General features: G+C 34.9%; 1 protein-coding gene across 1 annotated transcript in view; it reads right to left on the reverse strand.

Annotated features, from left to right (window-relative positions):
* The window catches only part of LOC140443339 (uncharacterized), a 284,421-nt gene that overhangs the window by 35,380 nt on the left and 223,872 nt on the right, over positions 1-25,169 (reverse strand). The window contains exons 5-6 of the mRNA XM_072534546.1: positions 15,673-15,730; positions 259-330 (exon numbers count right to left, since the gene is read on the reverse strand). Of these exons, the coding sequence (XP_072390647.1) occupies positions 259-330; positions 15,673-15,730 (130 nt within the window). The remainder of the gene's footprint in view (positions 1-258; positions 331-15,672; positions 15,731-25,169) is intronic.

Consider the following 25,169-nt stretch of genomic DNA (forward strand, 5'->3'; position numbering starts at 1 on the left):
TTACATACTAAATATATAGAAGTTGTTCCCATAATTAGACCTCTGGTAAGGAAAAACCCTAGTACTCCGACTATGTTCATACAACTGTATATTACAGCTTTATAATTCAAAAAGCAGTAATACATGATAGAGAATTGAAATATGATTATTTTTATTTATTGATACTTTCATATTCAAACAAACATTGATTTTTGTATTCGTTCGTATTCTGATTGTTATTTGTTTAGAGTGTAATCAACTATAAAATGCATTACTTACTCAACTGGAGCTTTTCGAGTATCAGCGGGTAAAATTCCTTTGCTGTACTATTGTTAGGTTCGTACTGTAGAACTGCAAGAAAATTAATTATCAGCGGTAGAAGACGTGAAACTAACTAATGTTCGTTTGACGGGCGCATTTAACAATGGATAATTATTTTGGAAAGCATTTAATTAAAACGAATTAATGCACAGATTATATAAATCAGGTTACGAAAATATATCAAATAAATTTTTCTACAGAAAATTAAAAAATGCAGAAATTAATAATTGGTTGAATGTTCCGGAAACAAAGCTATATGTAACAGCTTGGAACTGTAAACAGTTCCTTAACCCTTATCCGGGCAAGGTGGGTCCAATGGGGCCGAGACGCCAATTTTTTATCACAAACTGATAAAAATTTTTTATTGAATTTTATGCATCACTGAATTTGTGTAATAATATGTTTCCTTCAACATAGTCATGAGCTATTCAAAATTATCATTTTTGAAATTATTGCGTCGAAAGAATTTTGTCATAAAGGGGCAACACGGACCCGTCGTACCCTATTTGTATTTATACCTAAAGTCTAAATATTTGTTACAGAAGTTAATCTGGCAGTCAGGTAATGTTTTTGTGGATTATCTAAACGACTTTTATGATCCCAGAAATCCAATAATAAAATTTAAACGTGTAACAAACAATGTAAATATCTCTTTGATGTAAACATCAAAGAGATGCTTACAACAGGTGTTATATCTACTCTAAATGAATTTTAAAAAATAATAATAATTGTTGGAATGCAATAATATTGTTAGATAGGTACCTATACATATTTTGAAATAAATAATGCATCTGCTATCAGTCGTTTGATATCGATGTTAGTGTCGACAACTAAGCTCTTCTAAAATTATATTGAGTTACAGTGAAAGTAGATAGTGCGAATAAAATGTCCCGAAAACCATTATCAGCTGCAGAACTGCTAATAATTTATGGGATTTCAATGATGAAGAATCTCTTGAAGTAGGTGGATTGAAAGTGACTCTGAAATTGAAGATCATCTTTCGGAAGCAAGTGAAGAGGATGATCAGTATGTAGTATTGAGTGATAATGAAGAAGAATGTGTAACTAGAAATTCCCAGATTTCAGAGTGTGTAATTTTTGAAACTAAAGATGAAATTAACTGAAAGAGTCAACCACAACCGACAGGACGTATGCGAACCTGCGACATAATAAAAAGCAGAGTGCACAAAGTAATGTTAGTCCCTGGTCAAAGTGTAGATGATCCTGTTGATTTTTTTTGTTTGCAGACGAAAAAATTGTGAACGAAATAGTAAAGTGTACAAATAAAGAAGCCGAAAAAGTCATGGGGAGAGAGAACTGGAAATATTGCGACTCTATGGAGCTATATGCCTTTATTTGACTATACTAACTGCAGAGCACCTGAGTGCCAACATCCATAATGTAGATATACTTTGGAGTAAGTTTTATGGATCTACTATATTTAAAGCTACCATGAGGTTAAAACAATTCAAAAATTTGCTAAGATTTGTTCAATTTGACGATAAGTACACGAGAAAGGTCTGGACGAAGAAGGAATGACAAATTAGCAGCAACATGCGATGTGTGGGATCAAGTCAACCAAAACTTTCAGAAATACTATTTACCAGGAAAAAACATAACACTAGATGAGCAACTTGTTCCGTATCGAGGTAGGTGTCCTTTCAAGCAGTATATGCCTTCAAACCAGATAAGTATGGCATGAAAATATGCTGGGCCTGTGACTCGAAAACATATTACCCTTTAGGTGGAATACCATATACAGGAAAAAACGAAAATACGGTAGCTAAAGGTCTTGCATTTTAAGTTGTAAAACAACTTGTTGAGCCTTATTATAATTCCAAGAGAAATGTGACTTGCGATAACTATTTCACTGATCTTTCTCTTGCACATAAATTACTGGCAAATTCACTAACTCTTGTGGGCACAGTGAAAAAAATTAGAGATTTGTTCCTCGAGAATTTGTACCAAACAAGGACCGTTTAGAGAAATCTTCAATTTTCGGATTCACTCCAAGAGCATCTCTTGTTTCTTACGTTCCGAAAAAACAAAGAAATGTCCTAGTTCTGTCTACCATGCATCACAATGTTTACTGTGCAGATGATGTTGACAAAAAACGAGATATGATACTCTATTATAATAGTACAAAATGTGGTGTCGATACGCTAGACCAAATGATTCATAAATGTGCAAAAGACGAACTAACCCTTGGCCTTTTGTATCTTTTATGAATATTTTAGACATGAATGGGGTAGCCCCATTAATTACTTCCTTGAAGAAGAAGATTGTTTCTTAAAAGAACAGCAGAACAACTAGCGTTGCCTCAAATTTTGAGAATAAAATCTAGGGGACTACAATGGGAAACAAAACAGTGTATTGAAAAATGCGTACAGAAAGTTGAACCATACAATAAAAAGCAAAAATTAGAAAAACCTCCAGTTTTAACAAGGAAAAGGTGTCACATGTACCCAACAAAAAAGGACAGGAAACAAAAACAAATATGTAAAATATGCAGTAGAAATGTGTGTAAAGATCAATGTATAATTAGAAAAGTTTGTAAGTATTGCAATAAAGACAAATAAATGAATAATCTATGCTTTTTTATTTTTATTGTTTTTTAACCTAATACTTAATAATAATTTAATTTGTCATATCAATTTGCTATTCTAGTTGGGAATAAGCTAATATTGTGGCTTAGTCCCAACTAAAATAGTAAATTGATATGACAAAGTATTAATTTGTAAAAGTAAAATAATATTATTCTTTTGACTTATGCGTTTTATTCATTTTGTAAAGATTGTTTTTGTCGGTACTCTATACATGAGCTGCTTATTACCATAATCTTTTCTCAGAAGGGTTTTCACACATCAATTAAAGGCAACAACACCGTAATCTTTTTCCAGGGTATGCGTAAACATCAACCCCTCTTTTCAAATAAAATGGTCTGGTAGATTTACAAAAGTTTTTATTTATTTATTAATTAAGTCTTTATTTAGCTCCAAATATTTATTACTTGTGAATAAATATTTTTTCTACAAAAGTTTTCTTGCTTTTCATTATTTTGTGCAAATCCTTTAGGTAGATCGCACCCTCGAGGTAGACCGCATACTATAGTAGCACCTTTTTTTAATCTAGACAATTTAAATTTAACTTTGTTACAATGTTCTGATCGTTTAACAGTTCGAACCGTGGGAGTGTTAATATTTGCGCATCCACTTCTACAACGAGACGACGAAGTGGGATTCAGAACGGCTATTTAAGGCGTGTGAGTAGCGGAATTAGACAGTCTTGCAGTTAGCGCTCTAGGCTCCCTGACTCGCCGGTGTAGTGAACCTGCGAGCCAACCCGGACAGAGAGATTTCCGTATTGAAGATCGTACTCTGTCCTTAACCAAGCGGAACCCATCGGTATTGTGTATTTAACACTACCGTGGATCTGCACAGAGCCAACCCGGACAGAGAGATTTCCGTATTGAGGATCGTACTCTGTCCTTAGCCAAGCGGAACCCATCGGTATTGTGTATTGAACATTACCGTGGGTCTGCTATTTCATTTCTTTATTAGTATTAATTAGTTTCTTTTCTTTTATAGACGTTCGCCGGGGAGTTCATTCATCGCGGGACCCAGGCGGGGACGTAGAACACTTCATTTTTATTTACTGCATGTATGGCGTAGAATTCATTTTATTTTATTTATTGTATATATGCCAAATTAATAGATTTATTTTTTTATTTCAACCTGTGTTTTACTGAGTCTGTCGCCCCGAAGGAGCTACCCATCACAACTTTAATAAAAAATCAAAAAAGAATATTAGAAATATATGGGTAAATATAAATAGTACATTCAAGAACAGTGGTGGGCTCAACGGCAGTTACGTAAGTAAAATGTGTTGCATTGCTAAAAGGTTCAAGCAGAGTACATGCTTAATTACTAAAGTTAGATCACAAGTTTCACACGGGTTTAGCACTGATATCGAATTAGCATAAATGATATTTGATCCATATCGTGTTAGTTCATTGTGCATTAAAGGAATAAAATCTGTGATTACATATTTTATTAATAATAAATCGATCCGTAATCATAGTAATCCAAAAACAAAATAAATAAATTATACCAGCCATTCATCAATACCCGTTTTTATTATCAAAAGCAATTACCAAAACCTGTCGCGGAACAATGGAAATGGAATTATTTGCTACTATGAATGACTATAAATTATCTCAATATACTTCAAAAATACGTCTATCTTATATAATCTTAAAAAATATTATACAGTTCACACTTACTCAATACTATTTTACAATACAGTATCAACCATCCTCGTTTCCTATCTTCTCCAGCTTATCCCTGGAATTTCAATTTTAACTTTATTGCAAACAAAATCCTAAAAACATTTCAGTATTTCGACATTCATACAATTCTGCACTGTCTCTTGCCTTCCAAAGTCGAAATATCGAATCGGTCGTCTAGATACTTCCTCCAAATTGCGTGCGCTATATAATACTTCTATAACTCGGCATACATATTTAAAATGCAATGTTGAAAGTATGTATACCAATGGAAGTCTAAAATTTCTGTATTTTCAATATTGCTACGTGACGAGTCACATTTTACTTTAAAAATGTGCGGTAAAAAGTGTAAACGAACTACTAAGTTAAAATTAATAATGGTATATTTTAGAAACAGTAAATAATAAAAATTAGTAATAAAAATAATATAAACTTCTTATGCTGCCACCTCTAGACGGAGGTTAGCAGTCACTACAGGTATTCTTATCTTTAATACTGCTGCCCTGAACATCTCAATGGAGGTGCAGTCAAACCATTTACAGAAGTTTCTTAACCATGACATTTTTGTCTTCCTCTCGATTTCTTTTCTATTGTACCCTAGATGGTCAGCCGAAAGAGTGCGGCATATCTCCCTTATTAAAAAGGCCAACAATTGACTATACTTTCACTATATATATATATATCTTGTATTCTCTGTATCTGTAGAATAGGAAGAGCGAATTAAGTTCCAGAGCACTTAGACCAAAATTGACCCATTCTGCATCCTTCCAGGGAGCTGTCATTCTTAGCTCATTATCCTGCCATTTCTAGGAAGGTGGACATATCACCAGGGGACATCTCTATTATGTGGGCAGATGTGAGCCAGGGGTCGCCGAATGCTTACTCTCGTATTAACGATAACTCTGGGCATTCCCATAGGACATGCTCTAGAGTTTCGTTTTCTCCTTCACACTTTCTGCAGAGGTCTACTAGCCCCAGTGTGTGGAGGTGTTTGCTTAGTTGACAATGACCAGTTAAAAAACCAACTGTCAAGCGAAGGTTTTTCCTGGTCATTCCCAAGTACTTTTTTGATGATGACTTTTCAAGATTGCTTAGAGTTACCCTGGCAAGTCTACATCCTTGCTCTTCTTCTTAACTTTTCACGGTTTGCGTATGGGAGTGATATTTGACAATTTCCTCGATTGTTGTAGTTGACCAACCAAAGAGATCCCCAGGTCCTAAGAGTCTTAAGTCTGCCGCCTTCCTACCCGATTGGTTAGCAATGCGGTTGCCTTTATTCCGATTGTGTCCATTAACCTACCTAAGGATGATCTTAATTCCATCCGAAGCTTGAGTTAGTGAATCGTGATACTTCATTACTAACCCTGATCTGATACGTGGTCTATTCAAGGTTAGTAGCGCTTGTTTGCTATCTGCGCATATTATTATAGATTTCCCGGCTATACCTTTTTGAGGTATTTCTTTTGCGGCTATGGAGATACCAGCCAGCTCTGTCTAAACTACTCTGGCATTTTTACATACCTCACTTGATTCTTAGGTTCGGTGATTTGGAGTATATCCTGCATCCTGAGCCTTCTTCCATTTTGGAGCCATCGGTCTATATGAAATACGCATTTGCCACGTTTGTCTCCCTATACTGGCTTGTTTCGATTTTGTAGGGTTTGTCAAAGACAAACTTTGGTTTAATTGAGTCCCAGGCTACTTGTAGCAGGCGTAGCGCATCCAGCTCTTCTCGCCAGAAACGAGTTCTTAATTGTCCCATTCCTACATCAAGGTTTGCACCAGCTGAGCACAGTCGCATCATTGTCACTAGCGCTACCTCTTAGACATATATGTTTAAAAGGTGGCTCCAACCTCTCCATTGCAGCAGTTGGTGTTGTTTTGTTTCCACAGCACCTTTTATATTTACCCAAGCAAAAGCTCTGTAAGTTAGCACTGACCTAATGACAGCTATATATATATATATATATATATATATATATATATATATATATATATATATATATATATATATATATATATATAGCTATATAGCACTACCATCTAAGTGTGAATTCCATGTTAACTTCCTGTCAATGGTAATACCAAGAAATTTCACCTCGTCGGAAAAGTTTAGACTGTAGTTTAGAATTTAGGGATATTAAGCCCATGATTCTTTTTTCTGGTGAATAGGACCATCTTCTTTCTGTATAACTTTTTTAAATCATTCTGCTTTATCGTCCACGTTTTGCATCCGCACAGCAGTAATACAAACGTAACACTTTATGAGATGAACAACTTCGGGAGGTATAGAAAGTTCTTATCGCCGTTCCTGGCGATCTAAATGCGTCTCCCAATCTCTTCTGAGTGGTCCAGCTAAGTGTTTATTTCTCTTCATAGATAAATGTAACTGTGAACGTTTTGTATGTTAGTATTGTCGACAACTATTTTTGCGCTGTTTTAAATTTAGGTTCCACAGTCAAAAACTAGAGTTTTGGTTTTTGATGAGTTTATCTCTAGTCCCATTCTGACACTCAGTTCTGAGATGATATTCATTAGTCTTCTTCCAATTCAGCCAGTAACACAGTGTCGTCTATGTATCTTAAGCTATTAATCACAGTTTTGTTGATTTTGGCACCTTTTAAGCGTATGGCAATATGGGAAAATGTCTCTTCCTATATTGAGAGTAGAGGAGTTAATGTCGCACCTAAATCAGGCTTTTAAGCTTAGGAAGCTATTACTGAATCTGCTATTTATTGCAATATAATCGATTTGGTTTGTTATAATGTAACCTTTATCTTTAAAAGACTGTTCCTATAGTAGTCGTTTAAGCAGCTTAAACCAAGTGTTGGTTTTAACAAGTTTATTTTCTTACAGTACTTAACAAACCTTAGTTTCTTTAATTTCTGATGCCCAATCTGTATGGGCCCGCAAATCATCCACTTTTTCGTGTCTGAATTTAAAGTTTTAGTCTCCCACAAGCATGTTGACGTTTTGAGCCTTTCCAATATAAGTATAAAACTCTTCTAACTCTTCTTCCGTAGTCTTGGTTGTGGAAGCGTATATCTGCAGGCGGTTAACGTGAAACTGTTGTCCGTTTAGTTTAATCAGCATTACACTGGCCTCAACCAATAGGAAGCTTTTCACATATTGGTTCATTTCAGCTGTGAGCAACATTCCAATCTTACACTGTGCAATAGTATTATTGCCTGAGTAGTAGAACACGTTCTTGTTTTTTATCGTCATAGTGCCTTTTTCTACTCATCTCATGTCATTCATTCCCATTATGTCCCATTTTATTCTCTTCATTTATGACTCGGCATTTGATAGTTTTCCAGATCTATAAAATGTTTTCACATTCCATGTGTAAAGGTATAATTTGCCTACCTATGGGTAAGCCTATATTACCTATATTGCCTACCATGATTTGCCTATCCTGGATGACAACAAACTCGGCCTCTCAAACGCTCCAGCTTAAAACCATGTGAACCTCTCAAATTGTTGTAACGCTGCTTTACAAATCTCCCGTATAGGGCACAACACAACAAATCGGTGATTAACTCAATAAATTCACCTTTCCACCACAAAAAAAAAAATTGCCGGATTTGGAGAACTACACGCTGCAAGCTTTTTCTTCCGAATCAAAATCTTAACCTTCACTTAAACTCCGCATTTAACTGCTACCGTAACTTTATACTATATTTACATAACAAAAACAAATAACAAACAACAATAACGAATTTAAAAAAGAAAAATCCAGTCTAAACAATGAAACTAACTCCTATTGCAAAGTGATGTCATTCTTAAAAATCGTTCGTCTCCCCGCATAACTTTCTCACCAATCTAAGTGGATATTTATTTGATGAGCAATATTAAGCGAAATTAACATCAAAGAAATACTAAACAAATACCAATCTGTGTTTATATAAACAAAACTAAAATTGCTCATATTATCAATCTCAGCGACGCAAAAAGATTGAAAACATTTTTCGGTGTTTTAATACATACGAAAGGAAATAGTAATGCTACACATGTATATGTATATGTACAAGGAATATTAACACCACCTGACCACTGAAGCTCTGCCGGAAATTAAAGGTCTGCCAGGGATTGGGAGCCATGTTTCTAATTTGACTTGCCATAATGATTACTAGGAAAAAATAAATGTGATGGTTTCTCACTTAACTTCCATTTCAAAATTTGGACATTCTTGTTTTCCTGCTCATCTTGCAAGAATTCATGTGATTCAGAGTAAAAACTGTGTGGAATGTGGAGTAGAAGGCGACCTAGATCATGTAATTTTTGGTTGTGCCAAATATAATTTTGAATCCACCTTATTATATAATAATATAGTTCATATTACAGGTAAATCTCCGTTTAACGTTTTATCTGCCCTAGCGACTTAAAAATTAATTTACGATTGCATAATCGATTTTTTGACCAAATGTAATATTTTTCTTTAGTTATAAAAAATTTTTTGTTTTTACTTTTTACCTTTGTCTTCTCTCCTTTATATGTTTAATCCTATTTACTGTGGCCTAGTTTTCCTGTGTATGTTATATATTATATTGTCCTGATGGGCCCCTGGACGTGAAGCGAGTGACTCATGGTAATTCTATGTGTTTATGGATATATATGTGTATGTATATATATATATATATATATATATATATATATATATATATATATATATATATATATATATATATATATTCTTTCTCTTCTTTTCATTAATTTTTGTACTGATTTCCCAACTTTAAATGTATCTATTTTAGTCTATTCGATTGCAAATAATTCAAAAACTTTTTACTGCGCCTAATGAGATTAAAAGATCATGTAACTGGCTGTATGGCAAACTGCCGAAACCATATATAAAAAAAAGACTTCCATATCATATGCCGTTGATTGAATAATGTTGTTTCATCCATCTTAGAAATGTTTTCATTTCCGGATAAAAGGTGTCCAGGGTAGCGGCTCCTGACGTGAAGAACCACCGCTGCCAGTATGCTAGCTTTGGCCCATCCCAGAGATTTTATTTTCTCGGTACCACTCATATCTGGAGTCATTCCCTAAAAGTCGGGATACCACTTCGCAGAATTAGCAGTTTCGAATGTTATTCTCATTCGCCTTCATCACCGTTGTAGTCTTCATCTATAGCCCTTACAAAGACAAGGAGCCCTTCAGAGTTCTATCAACCAGGACAACTAAATCCTGGTTTTTGTAGACTGTTACTCCTTTATCGCTCTTCTTTTATCTGGGCTTCGTACAGACAGATTTGACAATGACGTATAATATAGATATATTATACGTCATACGTACTGGTTTATACATTTATAAAGATATATTTAATAAATAAATATTTTTTATTTAATAAACAAATAACATTGTTTATAAAAAAATAAAGGCTTTAGAAAATTTACAAAATATCATATTTATTGTCTTTAAATTATTTAGAGCCTGTATCAGTCTTACATAATAACAACACCGCTTCCTTGTTTCTTTTTATACAGGTATTATAATGATACTCAATTAAAAATATTGATTTGCTAATTGTGGCGCTTTCTTTGGTATTTTTTATATTAATCTATATTATTTATATTATTAACCTAACCTAACATATTTATTTATAAAATGTATGTACGAAAAAAATGGGTAACACTGTTTTTTGATGAAAAGTACTATTCACTCCACAACAAAAGCAGGCAAAGTCCTCTCTAGTACAAACACAATAATTCTGTTATTTATTTTACGGTCGACTCTTAAATCATTTGTTAAATAATTTTTTTTATTTGAAACTGCTTCAACCACAAAGGTTATTAGCAATGGTTAATTTTACAGATAACATAAATATAAAAAAAATATAGAATACAATTAGATTTTGTTAATTATTCCTGAGGAAACCAAAAAAAGTATGGTACGCTTGCGGTCACTATGTTCACTTAGAATGTCTTTTATTGTTGTAGGTAAGTGTTCATATTGTCTTTCAAATGCGTACAACGGACACTCCACTAAGTGATGTACTGTTAGATCACTATCACACGCGTAACACAAAGGTTTGGGTTACTTCTGTAGTAGGAAATCCTGTGTGATCTTGGTGTGTCCTAATTGTAGTCTGGACATGAAGTTTTTAAGATTGTGACACGAATTTCCTTTGAAATGTGTTTCTTGCAAACCTAGGATGGATGGACGAAATTTATTGATAAGAATTTTAAGATCTTCTAAATTTAAAATTTGTAAATTTAAATCGAAATGTTCTTCACCCATGGACTTTCTCTTTTCGCGTCTTTTTCTCTTAGGTTTCCTGATTTTCTTATTCTTCGCCACAAATGCTACTCTCTTGTAAGCGTTGAATGTTTCCAGCCAAGCTAATTTTCTTATAATCAAGAAATAGTCCCTTAAAGGACATCCAGCAACAGGACCCAAACAGTTTTGAATAGCCGTTGAACATTTCCTGATTCCCATAGAAAAGTGATCAGGTTTCTTTCGGAGAGAAAGAAGCCTGTAGTTCTGTATTATTGCGTCCTCAAATTCACAGTTAAGGTACACAGCTTCTGATCGTTCGGCCAAAGAAACCAGATCGTTTGGGTCCAAATTGATTGCTTTGTTAATATCCTCTAAGGCTCCTTTGAAATTGCATATTTTTCCTTTATCGATGAGCGTCTTTTTATCATTGGGACATTTCAGAACAGCTTCATCAAAATTATTCTACAAGGCAAGATTCAGGGTTCAAGAGAGGCCCTGGACGTAGCCGTATATCCTGACTGGCCAATCTTAGGAAGTGGACTGGTCTAATGTCAACTGATTTATTTCGAGCTGCTGTGAATAGAATAGGATGGGTCAATGTGGTCGCCAACATCTCTAGAAGATAGGTACATTTAGAAGAAGATGGTACCCATTTAGGTTCCATTGAATAATAGAATTAAAAATAGTTTAATTAATAAGTCTCCGGGGATGAATCGCTAGGATAATCGGTAGAAGTGTTTTTGTTCTGTAATCTTGTTTTTAATTCTAGAACAACGGGATTTAAGATATCTTGGACGTATTTTCTTTAGAAAGTGTATCAATCCTTCAATATCCTCCGAGTAAGTTCTGGCGACACTAAGAGGATCTGAAGAACTATGCGCATTTTCAAAGAAGTCAATAAGTTCTTCCTGTGTTAAGTATCTATTATTGGAGTTTTCTTAGAAGAATTGACTGGTGCATTTGGTAAGATCTTCTACTAGGTTTCTGGTGTTTCTTGTTAAGTTTTTGGTTTTTTGCTTCGTGGCTTCGGTTCAGCGAAGGAATTTTCGTTATCTCTTATTGGGGGGATATTATTTCAGATAGGTTTCGTTTAGGGTGCTGGGATGAGGCTACATCTTGATCAAAGGTATCCATTTCAGTCTCATTGGGTAGGTCGCAGCTTATTTGATTGAGAGGTAATGATTTTTCTACACGTTTCAGTCTTAGTAAGAGAGGATTTTGTAGAGGAATTTATCGACAAAGAAGCTGATTGTTGTGCTGTAGTTTTAGTCTCAGTGGGAGAGGATTGTGTAGAAGAAATTGTCGAAAGAAAAGCTGATTGGCGTACTTCCTCTAGATAGTTTAGATGAACAGTATTTTGGGTGTTGTTTGAAGGAGTCTGATTATTTTTATTGGGACACTGAGATACAAAATGTCCTTGCTGTTTGCATAAGTAGCAAGATTGCTTTTCGATGGAAAAGAAAATTCGATAGTTGTTATCCTCATGGTTAATTAACATAGAATCAGGTAATTTGTCTAAGTTAGTTGGCGCTATAAAAGTTATCGTCGGAAACTTAAGATATGCTTGAATGCTGGATTTGAAGTCCGTATTCTGAGAAAGTCAATTGGAGTTATAACATGTATACTTAAGTTTTTCAGTTGTTCTTCTATAACGCTGTGCGGAATAGTTGGACATACGTTGGAAATAATCAATCGTTCATTTGGAGTTATTAATCTTCGGGCTTGAATACGTTCTTGATTAATTACTACAATTACATTGTCGTTTGCTAGAAACTCATCGGCTGGTAAAGAAGATACAAATACGATCATTTATAATTTTAGAAATAGAATGTGCTCGTATTTTTCTGGGATCCACTCTAGAAATTACTGCATTAAAGTAAACTTTTATATTAGAGTTTGGGAGTGAGTGAAGTAGAATTGCTTGTTTTTTGTTTGGAAATTTATTTGTAGGTTGATTAAGAGCTGTAGAATATAATTTTGATGGTTGGTTTAAAGTAGATTGCCAGAATTTTCCATGGTGGAAGTTCCCGCTGCTGAATCCATTTCCACGCTTGGGCTAAATAACCTAAATGTGGCCCTGATGCTTATAATGGATCATTACCGGAAGGACTGGTAATTAACCTCACGCCAAATCGGCAAAATAGTTGTTTACCCTTGGTTTATTATAGATGAAATAGGAAAATCAAACTTTCAGTTTTTAGTCCAGAAGAAGTGACACTTTTACACTGCACCTTTGTTTAAATTTTAGATATAAACAAAATTATACATTTGAATCAAAAAAATTCCTTATTTTGTCCAAACTAACAAGCTAATATTAAATATCAATTATCGCTAATTGCTGATATGTTTACTGTTCGGAGGTTCCATCGAGAATATTTATTAAATAATTGTTCTGAACGTAAATGGTATAAAGCTAGGGAAAGAAAATGCAATTTTGTCTGATCCGTTTCGTAGCTATTTTGTTGCTAAAATGATTTTAGATTTTTAAATTGGCGTTTGTTTTGATTCTAGAACAACTTTTGTATCCAAATTAAAAATATATTTCGGATCATGAATGTGTTGCTTGTATGAGTCGATTTTAAACAAGAGGTAAAAGAAATAAATTAGACTTACTCACAATCAGTTTAATTTTACTACCCAAAACGACCGGTTTCGCTTTCTAAAATTTGCAAAGCATCATCAGGTCAGTGGTACAAAGTAAATTAAATGCTGAAATTATAAAAAGCCCATATTAGGGTGCTGTCTTATAAAGATATAGATTAAAAAAGTTATAGTAACTATGCCAATATTACATGTCTGTGTTTATTAATATGCATAAAATTGCTTTAGCAGACAAAGTAACAACCCACAAATTGGTAAGAGATAATCTGTTGAATTGTAATAAATTAGAAATAAACAAAATACTACTTACATTCCGGTACAAGAGTTTTTATATAATGATTGCTGATAATGGGTGATCTTCGGTCAATGTTGTAACTGTCTGACAATTAAGGAGAAAGTTTCTTGAGCGGAGGGATGTTAACAGATGATATAGGAGTAAGGTATATGTTATTGTTTGTTGAATGAAAAAGTGTTGTTTTATATTATTTAAATTATTAAAGTTATTTATATTTATTAAAGAGATACATTTTTGAAATGTGTGTTAAATTATTGAAATTTTTATACAGAAAAAGAACAGTTATATGACAATGAATGAAAGTAGTTGTACTATTTTGTGGATGTGCAATTTCTTTTGACTTGTAATTATCAACTTTTGGATAAAAGCATTTAATTTCTGTTAGGCAAAGAATTGTGATGTCAAATGTTAAAATTATAAAAGTAAAACACAATTAGGGGAAAACAGAACACAATTAAAAGGACAAAACAGACATAAGATTTTAAAAAAGGGGGCTTATTGGCACTACATTGCTTGGTAGGAGAGGAATTGAGTTTTTTTGTTGCCTACTAGTTTTTTAAGAGGTAAATTTGACAGAAGAGACATTACAAGACATTAAGACATTAAAAGAAGAACTGTCACACTTTAACCTATATTAGCTTGTCAAATTTACCTCTTAAAATACTAGTAGACAACAAAAAAACTCAATTCCTCTCTTACCAAGCAATGTAGTGCCAATAAGCCCCCTTTTTTAAAGTTTTATGTCTGTCTTGTCCTTTTAATTGTATTCTGTTTGTCCCTAATTGTGTTTTAGTTTTATAATTTTAACGTTTGACATCACAATTCTTTGCCTAGCAGAAATTAAATGCTTTTATCCAAAAGTTGATAATTACAAGTCAAAAGAAATTGCACACCCACAAAATAGTACAACTACTTTCATTCATTGTCATATAACTATCCTTTTTCTGTATACAAAAATTTCAATATTTTAACACACATTTCAAAAATATATCTCTTTAATAAATATAAATAACTTTAATAATTTAAATAATATAAAACATCACTCTTTCATTCAACAAACAATAACATATACCTTACTCCTATATCATCTGTTAACATCCCTCCCCTCAAGAAACTTCCTCCTTAATTGTCAGACAGTTACAACATGACCGAAGATCACCTATTATCCGCAAAACGGGATAGTTTGAACTATGTATATATCACTATATAAAAACTCTTGTACCGGAATGTAAGTAGTATTTTGTTTATTTCTAATTTATTACAATTCAACAGATTATCTCTTACCAATTTGTGGGTTGTTACTTTGTCTGCTAAAGCAATTTTATGCATATTAATAAACACAGACATGTAATATTGGCATAATTACTAAACTTTTTTGATCTATATCTTTATAAGACAGCACCCTAATATGGGCTTTTTATAATTTCAGAATTTAATTTACTTTGTACCACTGACCTGATGATGCTTTGCAAATTTTAGAAAGCGAAACCGGTCGTTTTGGGTAATAAAATTAAACTGATTGTGAGTAAGTCTAATTTATTTCTTTTACCTCTTGTTTATATATTTCGAAATTCATCAAATTCCCTTTTGAAATCCACAAAGTAGGTAAACATGTCTATGTTCATGACATTTTGTTACATTATGATCAGCTCCAAATGTGCTTTGTGGGAGTCAGATACATTTCTAAAACTTAATAAGGTATCTACAAGATTTTCTCCTCATTTCTATCAGTAGCAAGTTTGGCATAACCATTAAAATAAGAGGCAATAAATATTACATCCCTAGCCTGATTGTTAAAGGTAAAGTTTGGTGTAAAAGCTGGATAGGCCATAAAAAATTCTTATGGTTACGAAACATCCGAAATCCAACCGGACACGGAGTAGAGCAGTTATTCCGTGTAGTAATGAACAGGGACCAACTTAAAAGAAAACAAAACATATTGATTTTTTAATAAACTATTGCATACTTACTTATTTTACAATATTTCAGTGCAGTTTCGTAGTCCTTGAGCATCACAGAAGAAAGAAACTGAAATAAATAAAACAATTTTATAAAACACAAGTCTTCCAATGTTTCTAAACATGCTACGAGCATTAAAAACTAAAAATGTTTGGACGCATGGACTGCATATGGTATGACTTTCGTGTGAAATATTGGGATTGTTGACTTTGATAATAAATCAACTCATTTTATTAAGTAAGAATTCCAGAGATTGCTTTAATTTGAATGAATATAGTTTAAAATAAATTTCCTTAATTAATTAGTAATTTTCATTGTTGTTTTTTGATAAAAATTTAGAAATATTATATGTAGTAATTAATATTTAAATGAAATATAACAGTTTCTATACTATGGGGTTCGGCCTGTTAAAATTAATAAAATAAAGTAAAGTAAAATAAAATGAAATGCTTAAACCCATTTAAGGCCACCGTCCTTTTAAAAGACCTCGCTACAAAGATGCCTGTAACTTAATTATTTTGCTAGTTATTAAGAGATGGCGTGCTGTGTCGTTTAAAAAGAAGCCATTTTATTAAAAAAAATTAAAAATTGTTTTATGAATCTGGTGTTTACTGCAGAATTTTTGAGGTTACCTGAAAGACTGTTTATAGTTTCCAAACATGACTGATAGAAGGTGAGTAAAATATATTATTTAGATCTCTTAATTTCAAAGAAATTTTATGTATGTATTTGAAATGCCCTTAATATTATATGTAAGGAGTTATATAATAGAAAAGCTATTATTATTTTTGTATATTGGTCATCAAAGTCTGGTGTTCTTTATAAAGAACGGTGGCGTTTTTCGTTATACTAAGTACGAATATTTTTTTAGGTATTGGACAAAACCTTTGACTCTAAGTGAGTTGATGGATGAGATAGAAAATCTGTCAGATAATGAACTTCCTGATGAAATAATTATTTTTCCACCCAAAGATGGGGAAGAGACTGACGAGGACAGCGGTGATGAAGATGCTGTGGAAATAAGTAACTTGCCAGGAAATCAACTACGAGTAGAGGCAGAGATAGTCATAAATGATCCAAAAACCCATACCAAATCCGATATAAATGAAGATGAAGACAACATCCCTTTATCGCACTCTAAAAAGAATACGTCAAAGTCTAAAACACAAGTAGCTCCTACAGTAGATGTAAAAGAACAGAAGAGCAAACGCCGCAAAAACTATCGATGGACCAAGAGAGATATACATAGCAAGATTTCAAGATGGAGTATAATAGAAGGTCCAAAAAACATCATTTCACCAGTAGATAATTTTTTCCTATTTTTTGATGATACAGTTATACAGATGCTTGTTGAATTTTCAAATATGTACGCCAATTTACATAACCGTGAAGGCCATATTACAACTAATGAAATTAAATGTTTTATTTGGATTTTATTATATAGTGGATATATAAGTGTTCCTAGGCGAGATATGTACTGGGAAAATCCCCTGATTTTACTCACGACCTTGTGGCTAAGGCAATATCTCGAAACCGTTTCAGATTTATCGTACAGAATATTCATTGCTGTGATTGATGTAATGAATCAAAAATTTCTCGATTTAGCACCACAAGAAGAACACCACAGCTTGGATGAGTCAATGGTTCCGTATTATGAAAAACATGGATCCAAGCAATTTATCCGTGGTAAACCTGTCAGATGGGGATATAAGTTTTGGATGGGGACTACTAGGCTAGGTTATGTGGAGTGGATTGATCCAGATCAGGGATCTTCATCCACTATTCAAGATAAATATAAACTTCTTGGTTTGGGACCTATTGTTGTCTTACAATTTGTTGATGCCCTAGAAGTAAAGGCTTCCAAATTACCCTATGATATATATTTTGACAACTATTTTACCACGCTGCTCCTTTTGAAAGAACTTACATCAAGGGGATGTAAAGGAACAGGTACAATAATAGAAAATCGCCTAGGGAAAGATTGTGACATTGAGGGTTCAGACACACTGAAAAAGAAAGAAAGGGGTTCGTTTGACTACTGCATTGCAGAGGAAAGTGAAATAGTAGTTTGCAAATGGAATGACAATAATGTTGTTTCCATAATATCCAATCACAACCAAATATATCAAACAAAGCAAGTACAACGGTATTCTCAAAAAGAAAAAAAGAAGGTGCTTGTTGATCAACCTAATATTATAAAACAGTATAATGAAAACATGGGTGGCGTCGATCGGGCAGATGAAAATATCAGCTACTACAGAGTAGCCATCCGTGGCAAGAAATGGTATTTTCCCATAATAAGCCACATAGTGGATCTAGTAGAACAAAATGCCTGGCAACTCCATAGAATTAGTGGTGGTAAAATGGACCATTTACAGCATCGTCGCACAATTACAGTAGGCATTCTTGAATCTTTTAAAAAGACAACAAAAAGAGGACCCAGCAAACCTTCAGCCAATTTACATCGTCACTCAAGATACGATCGGATGGACCACTTTATTGTCTATAAGGACACTCAAACTCGTTGTGTTGCTTGTCACAAAAAATGTAATTTTTGCTGCAATAAATGTAATGTAGCACTACATCCAAAACAATGTTTTTATAAATATCATACAAATTAGATATTTAAGATTTTTTATCTTAATTTGTTGAAATAATTAAAATAAAAAACTTTGTTTTAAAATTTTGGTACTTTTATTTATTTTTATTCACAATCAGTGATTTTGTCACCGGGCTTTTAAAAGGACACCCTTTTTTGAAAAATATATTGTATTTTTTCCAAAATTTCTTCCATTCTTTATTTCTGTCAACCTTAATAAGACTAAAAATTAAATATCTCATCAATATAAGACAATAAAGGTTTCGGCCTTAAATGGGTTAACTAGATGATTACAGTTAAATATCTCCAAATCCATTGACATTATAGTGTAAACAAGTGTTTGTGATCCGTAGCATAAATAACTTTTAGTAAAAAAAAAATAAATTTCAAGTTCAACCGTCGAAAAATACAGAACGTAAAGCAATCAACAATATGGCTAATAAATGAACTCAAAAGGCCATTTTCAGAGCCAACTTTGACAAACATTAGTCTAAATATCGAGGAACTAACAAAGACAACAAGCAGAACATTCTTATCAACTCAGCAGAACAAAGATTTGGGGCATTTGATGTCTCCAGGAAACACTTAAAGAATAAAATACATGCCTACCAAAGATATATGGAATACGTTTAATCGTAGAGGCGCCACACCTTAAGTATGGTAGTACAATTTTTGCAAGATTAGATCTAACAGTGCTATCGGCAAACACAAGAACGCAAAATGACATTAAAGTACTAACCATCAAGAGTGACAAGATTACTGCGGCATCAAAAGGGTCTATGAAACAATCCCAAATACCCAATATTTGTGGAAACCATCAAGAGAATATGATGGCGACATATACGCAGGGGTTGCAGACAATATTTCATACCGCGTTTTCCAAGTAGTCAAAAACCATACAGTTAAAGACTATACAGTCAGGAGTCAAAGACTTCTTCTTCTTCCTTTGCCCTATCCGTTTCGGACGTTGGCTATTAACAAGGCTATTTTGACTTTGTTTATTGCACCTCTGAACAGTTCGGTCGATGGTAGTCCGAACCATTGTCGCAGGTTATGCATCCATGAGTGTCGTCTTCTTCCCGGTCCCCTCCTACTGTGGATTTTTCCTTGGACTATTAACTGTAGCAGACGGTACTTAGTATGCCTCATGACATGTCCGAAGTACTCAAGCTTCCGTTTCTTTACGGTGAAGATTATTTCTTTGCTTTTGCCTATTCTCTGCATTACTTCCACGTTAGTGATGTGGTCTGTCCAGGATATCCGAAGAATACGGCGATATATCCACAGCTCAAAGGATTCTAGTTTCTTCAGGGTGGCTTCCGTTGTGGTCCATGCCTCTGCTCCATAGAACAAGACCGGGAAGACATAACACTTGACCAGTCTTAATTTTAGTTCCATTGAGATTTTGCTTGTGAACCACTTTTTCATATTGTTGAACGCGTTTCGCGCTTTTTCAATTCATGATTTTATTTCTGTTGACTGGTCCCATTTTGTGTTGACTGTGGTTCCAAGGTATGTGTATGTCTCCACTTGTTCTATTTTTCGGTTGTTTAATGTCAATTGCATCGGAGGTTGTTGTGTTCTGCTGATGAGCATGCATTTAGTTTTGGTTGTATTGAGTTCTAAACCATATTCTTGACTTGCTGTGTGTATGCTTTGCATGAGTCTTTGAAGCTCGTTGCAGTCATTTGCGATAATAACTGTGTCGTCAGCATATCTAATATTATTGATTACCTCTCCGTTTACTTTGATACCCTCCGAAACTTCTCCCAGTGCTTCTCTGAAGATTTGCTCAGAGTATATATTGAACAGGAGCGGCGAGAGGACGCATCCCTGTCGTACACCCTTTTTAATATCTATCTTCCCACTGTGTAAGTTGCCCATCTTTATCTCAGCACTTTGGTTCCAATAGAGACTGGTTATTATGCGCAGATCCTTGCCATCAATATGCATCTTCCTGAGCATTTCTATGAGTTTATCATGTTTGACCTTGTAAAACGCCTTGGAGAAGTCGATGAAGCACAAGTGGACGTCCTTGTGCATGTCTCTGCATCTTTGAATTAAAACTTGCAGACTGAAGATCGCCTCTCTTGTGCCCAATGCGCTTCGGAATCCGAACTGTGACTCCGATATATTTGCTTCGCATTTGTTATATATTCTATTGTGTATGATTTTGGTGAAAACTTTGGTAATGTGATTTATCAAGCTTATTAAGCGATGTTGATCACAGTGTTTTGCACTTGGTGTTTTAGGTATGGCTACAAAGGTTGATCGAAGCCATTCCTCCGGAATCTCCCCTTTGTCGTAAAGGTGTTAAAAAGGCCTGTCAGAAAATCGAGGAAGTGGTCATCCGTTTCGCATAGGAGTTTTATGATCTCGCCCTGTATGTTGTCGGGGCCTGGTGTTTTGTCGTTTTTTAGCGATGAAATGGCTTTTTCCACTTCAGACCTTAGTATTTCGGGTCCAGTCATGTCGTCATCTTGGTCCACTGTCGCTCTGCGTTTATCGTTAAAAAGTCGTTCTACGTAATCTTTCCATGTGTCAATGAGCTTCAAGTCGTCTGATATAAGGTTACCGTCTGCGTCTATTAGTGTCGGGTGGGGATTATTGGTTTTCATTTTAGTTGTTAATTCTTTGATCTTTTTGTGCATGTTGTGGTAGTCATATCTTCTGTCGCACTCTTCGATTTCATCGCATTTCTCCTTCAGCCAGCGTTCCTTCGCTTCCTTTATCTTTGTTTTTATATTGTGACTTGTTTCTTGATACTTCACTTGATTTTTGCATTTGTATTGTCTTATTTCTTCCATCATATCAAGGATTTCATCCGTCATCCATTCTTTCTTCTTTACGCGCTCCTGTAACAGAAGTGTCTTGTTTGTCATTTCAACAGCTCTTTTTATTTCTTCCCATTTAGCAACTGCGTCTTGTGTGGGTTCACTCAAGTTTCCAATGTTTCTTCTTAAGGATTCCTGTACTTGTTGTTTAATGTTCGGATCCTTTAATTTCCTAATGTTTATCTTGGTTTTGTTAGGCTTCCCTTCTATACGTTTTAGTTTGATTCCCAGTTTACCCACCACTGGGTTGTGATCCGATTGAGCGTCAGCCCCGGCATAGGTTTTCACTGATGTGATTGAGTTTCTGAATCTTTCTGGTATGGCAATGAAGTCGATCTGGTTTCTTACATTTGATTCTTTTGAGTCTGCTGGCGACTTCCAGGTGTAAGACTATACATTTAAAACCCATTCAACGAAGAAAAAATTACATGTGGAACGGAGTTGAAGGAAATACTTAGCAATGTAAGGCAAACAAAGTAGGTTGACAGTTTTTACAGGATGGATATGACATACAGAAGTAGGATGGAATGGAACCTTATTACCAAGCTCAGCTGTGTCCCTACTGAGACCAGGCAATCCTATAAAATAACGCAAGATCAAGTAGATCTCTAGCTCCTATTAAACGGAAAGCGAGTTTAAGACCACAAAAATATCTAGAAGGCCACAATTCTAAAAAAATTGCCTCGATATATATTTAATAATTACAGAACTAAACCAAGCCATCCACTTAATGAAAGAGAGAAAAAACTTGAACCCCGTCGCTAAGAATTGGATATTTCAGCTGCTTAATAACCGCAGAATCCCAAAAATATGGAGGAAACCCAAATAGCGCTTTTAAAGCCAAAAAAGAACCCAGACATCATCATCATCATTTTGGCTTTACAACCCTGTGTGGGTCCTAGCCTCCCCAAGAATTTTTCTCCAGTCGTCCCTATCCATCGCCTTCCTCCGCCAAGCACGTATTTCCATATTTCTCATGTCTTCATCGATGTTATCTAGGAATCTTGTTCTGGGTCTTCCTCTTCTTCTTTGACCAATAGGTCTATCAAGGAGCGTTTTTCTAGCTGGGTCGGTTTGCTCCATCCGCATAACATGGCCTACCCACCTTAGACGTCCTATCTTTATGTGTTTTACGATATCTGGTTCCTGGTATATCCTATAGAGTTCGAAGTTGTATCGTCTTCTCCAGACACCATTTTCATTTACCGCTCCATAGATGCGCCTTAGTATTTTTCTTTCGAAACATCCTAACATGTTTTCATTACTTTTTGTTAAAGTCCAGGTTTCTGAACCATATGTTAGGACTGGGCGTATTATTGTTTTGTAGAGTTTTACTTTTGTATTTCTTGATATAACTGTAGATTTAAAAAGGAGATTAAGCCCAAAATAGCATCTATTAGCCGTGCAAATTCTGCGGTTTATCTCTGCGGTAGTGTCATTTTCAGTATTGACGAGCGTTCCCAGGTATACAAATTCGTTAACTGCTTCGATGACGTCATTTTCTATAACAAGTGGCCGTAGTGTTTGTGGTTGCGTACCTATTTTCATGTATTTTGTTTTGTTGGTGTTTATTATTAAACCCATTTTTGTAGCCGCTTCCTTTAATGCTACGTACGCCTCTCGTGCTGCGTTTTCCGTTCTCCCAACAATATTGATATCATCAGCATATGCTAAGATTTGCACAGATTTGTTATATATTGAACCGGTAGTTGTGATTTGTGACGTACGTATTACTTTTTCCAAAGCTAGATTGAATAGTATACAGGAGAGTGGGTCTCCCTGACGTAGCCCGTTATTTGTTTTAAAAGGTTCAGAGAGTTCCCCCTGGATTCGTACTTTGCATTCAACTTTTTCAAGGGTTAGTTTGGTTAAACTTACCAACTGATTTGGTACTCCTAGGTCTATCATTGCTCTAAACAATTCTCTTCTATTTACAGAGTCGTAGGCTGCCTTGTAGTCTATAAATATGTGGTGCGTGTCTACACCGTATTCCAGTGTTTTCTCTAGAATTTGTCTTAGGGTTGAAATCTGATGAATTGTTGATTTACCACCTCTGAAACCAGCCTGGTATTGTCCTATTATTCGCTCTGCATATGGTGCCATACGATGGCATAGTATATTGGAGAATATTTTATACGCTGCATTTAGGAGCGTAATTCCTCGATAGTTAGAGCATTCAAAGATATCACCCTTTTTGTGTATGGTGCAAAGTATTCCAATATTCCAATCATTGGGAAGGGACTTCTGTATCCATATTTCTTTTATAAGCTGCTGTAGGGCTATTATGATATCGTGGCCACCTTCTTTATATAATTCCGCTGGGAGATTATCTATTCCGGGTGATTTGTTTCTGGCTAGTTTGTTTACAGCGTCTTTAACTTCCAGGATCGTTGGTGGATCCTCCTCCCTCTCGTCTGCTCCGCTTACCTCGCAGCTTTCGTCTTCCGGGTTTTCTTCTTCCTCTATATTAAGTATCTGGTTAAAATATTCCGTCCATCGGTTTAGTACGTCTGTTCTTGTTGTTAAGAGATCGCCATTTAAACTTCTACATTGATTTGTGTTTGCCTTAAATTCTTTTCTGTTGATGTTAACTTTCTTATAGAATGTTCTGAATTCTTTCTCTCTGTTGAGGTTTTCTATATATTGAAGTTCCTTTTTTAAGTGGTTTCGTTTCTTCATTCTGTGTATTTTCTTTTCTTCTCTTCTCTTTGTCTGGTAATTCTCTATACTTGTTCTAGTTCGGCGGGTAAGCATTTTTGCATAGGCTTCATTTTTTTTCTGTGTTGCGTCTTTGCATTCATCGTCAAACCAGTGATTTTTTCGGGTACAAGTTTCTGTTCCTATTTCATCTTGTGCTGCTGACTCAATATCTTCCCTTATCCTGTTCCAGAATGAGTCTATATCTCTCTGGTCTTCTTCGCCTAGACTTTGATTCCTTAACCTATTGGTAACATTTTCCCAGTACTGTTTTGCAACAGTTGCATCTCTCAGCTTCTGTACATTCCATTTCTTTCTATTTATTTCTTTTTCTTTGTTGGAGAAAACAAAAATATGGAGGAAAAATTTTTCCTCCAAAAATATGGAGGAAACCCAAATAGCGCTTTTAAAGCCAAAAAAGAACCCAGACTGGCCCAAAAATTATCTATCAGTCTCTTTCCCAGACCATATCTTTAAGGTGTATGAACGGTTTCTCCTAAATCGCACAGGAAATCTGGACGACCAAAACCTCATACCACAAAAATCAGGTTTCGGACTAGGTAAATCATACTCGTACACTGACCAAATTCTCAATCTCCCAGAGCACATAGAGGAGGGATACGAAAATAAACAAATAACAGAGCTTGCACTGGTCGATCTAATACAGTGAATCACAGACAAATTTACAATATGCTTGGCTGTTGACAAAACTTTATAATATGCTTTAAGATTACCACCTAGTAAAAAGGATTGAGTTTCAATTTCAAAATAGACTATTCTATCTACATATATAATAATCTGGAGCGGAAGAAGAGCTGATGGAAGAAACATACTAATATCCTGGCCTTGGGAAGCGTTGTGGCTTCCATTCTTTTTAATATATACACGAACGACCAATCAACATCAGAGTATACAGAGCACTTCTTTATACCGAAGACCTGCTCACCGCGTAGGAAAGAACTTCGAGACCATGCTGAACTACTAGAAAAAAATTCACTTAAACCGCACCCAGCTAAGATGCAAGTAAGTTCCTTTCATCTCCACACCTGCCAATAGGAGGCTCCAAGTCCGATGAGATGGTGTCATTCTCGAATATAGGTACGGGAAACCAATCTACTTGGGTGTCAGGCTAGACAGGTCGCTCACACATAGACGCCAATCGAGAAAACATGACATAAAGTGAGAGTATCCTCAGAAAACTTGTCAATAGCAGGTGACGGACCAGACGGAGAGATTTTGATAATTACCGCATATTCTGTGGTAGATTACCTGCCCGATTTGGTCCAGATCGATCCACGACAGAAAAGTTGAATTAATTCTGAATGAAACATGTAGACTAACAAGTATGAGGGCGGTATGAAGGCAGCTCCGGCTTTGC

Source organism: Diabrotica undecimpunctata, chromosome 6 (assembly GCF_040954645.1).
Source record: "Diabrotica undecimpunctata isolate CICGRU chromosome 6, icDiaUnde3, whole genome shotgun sequence".
In the NCBI taxonomy this organism is placed as follows: domain Eukaryota; kingdom Metazoa; phylum Arthropoda; class Insecta; order Coleoptera; family Chrysomelidae; genus Diabrotica; species Diabrotica undecimpunctata.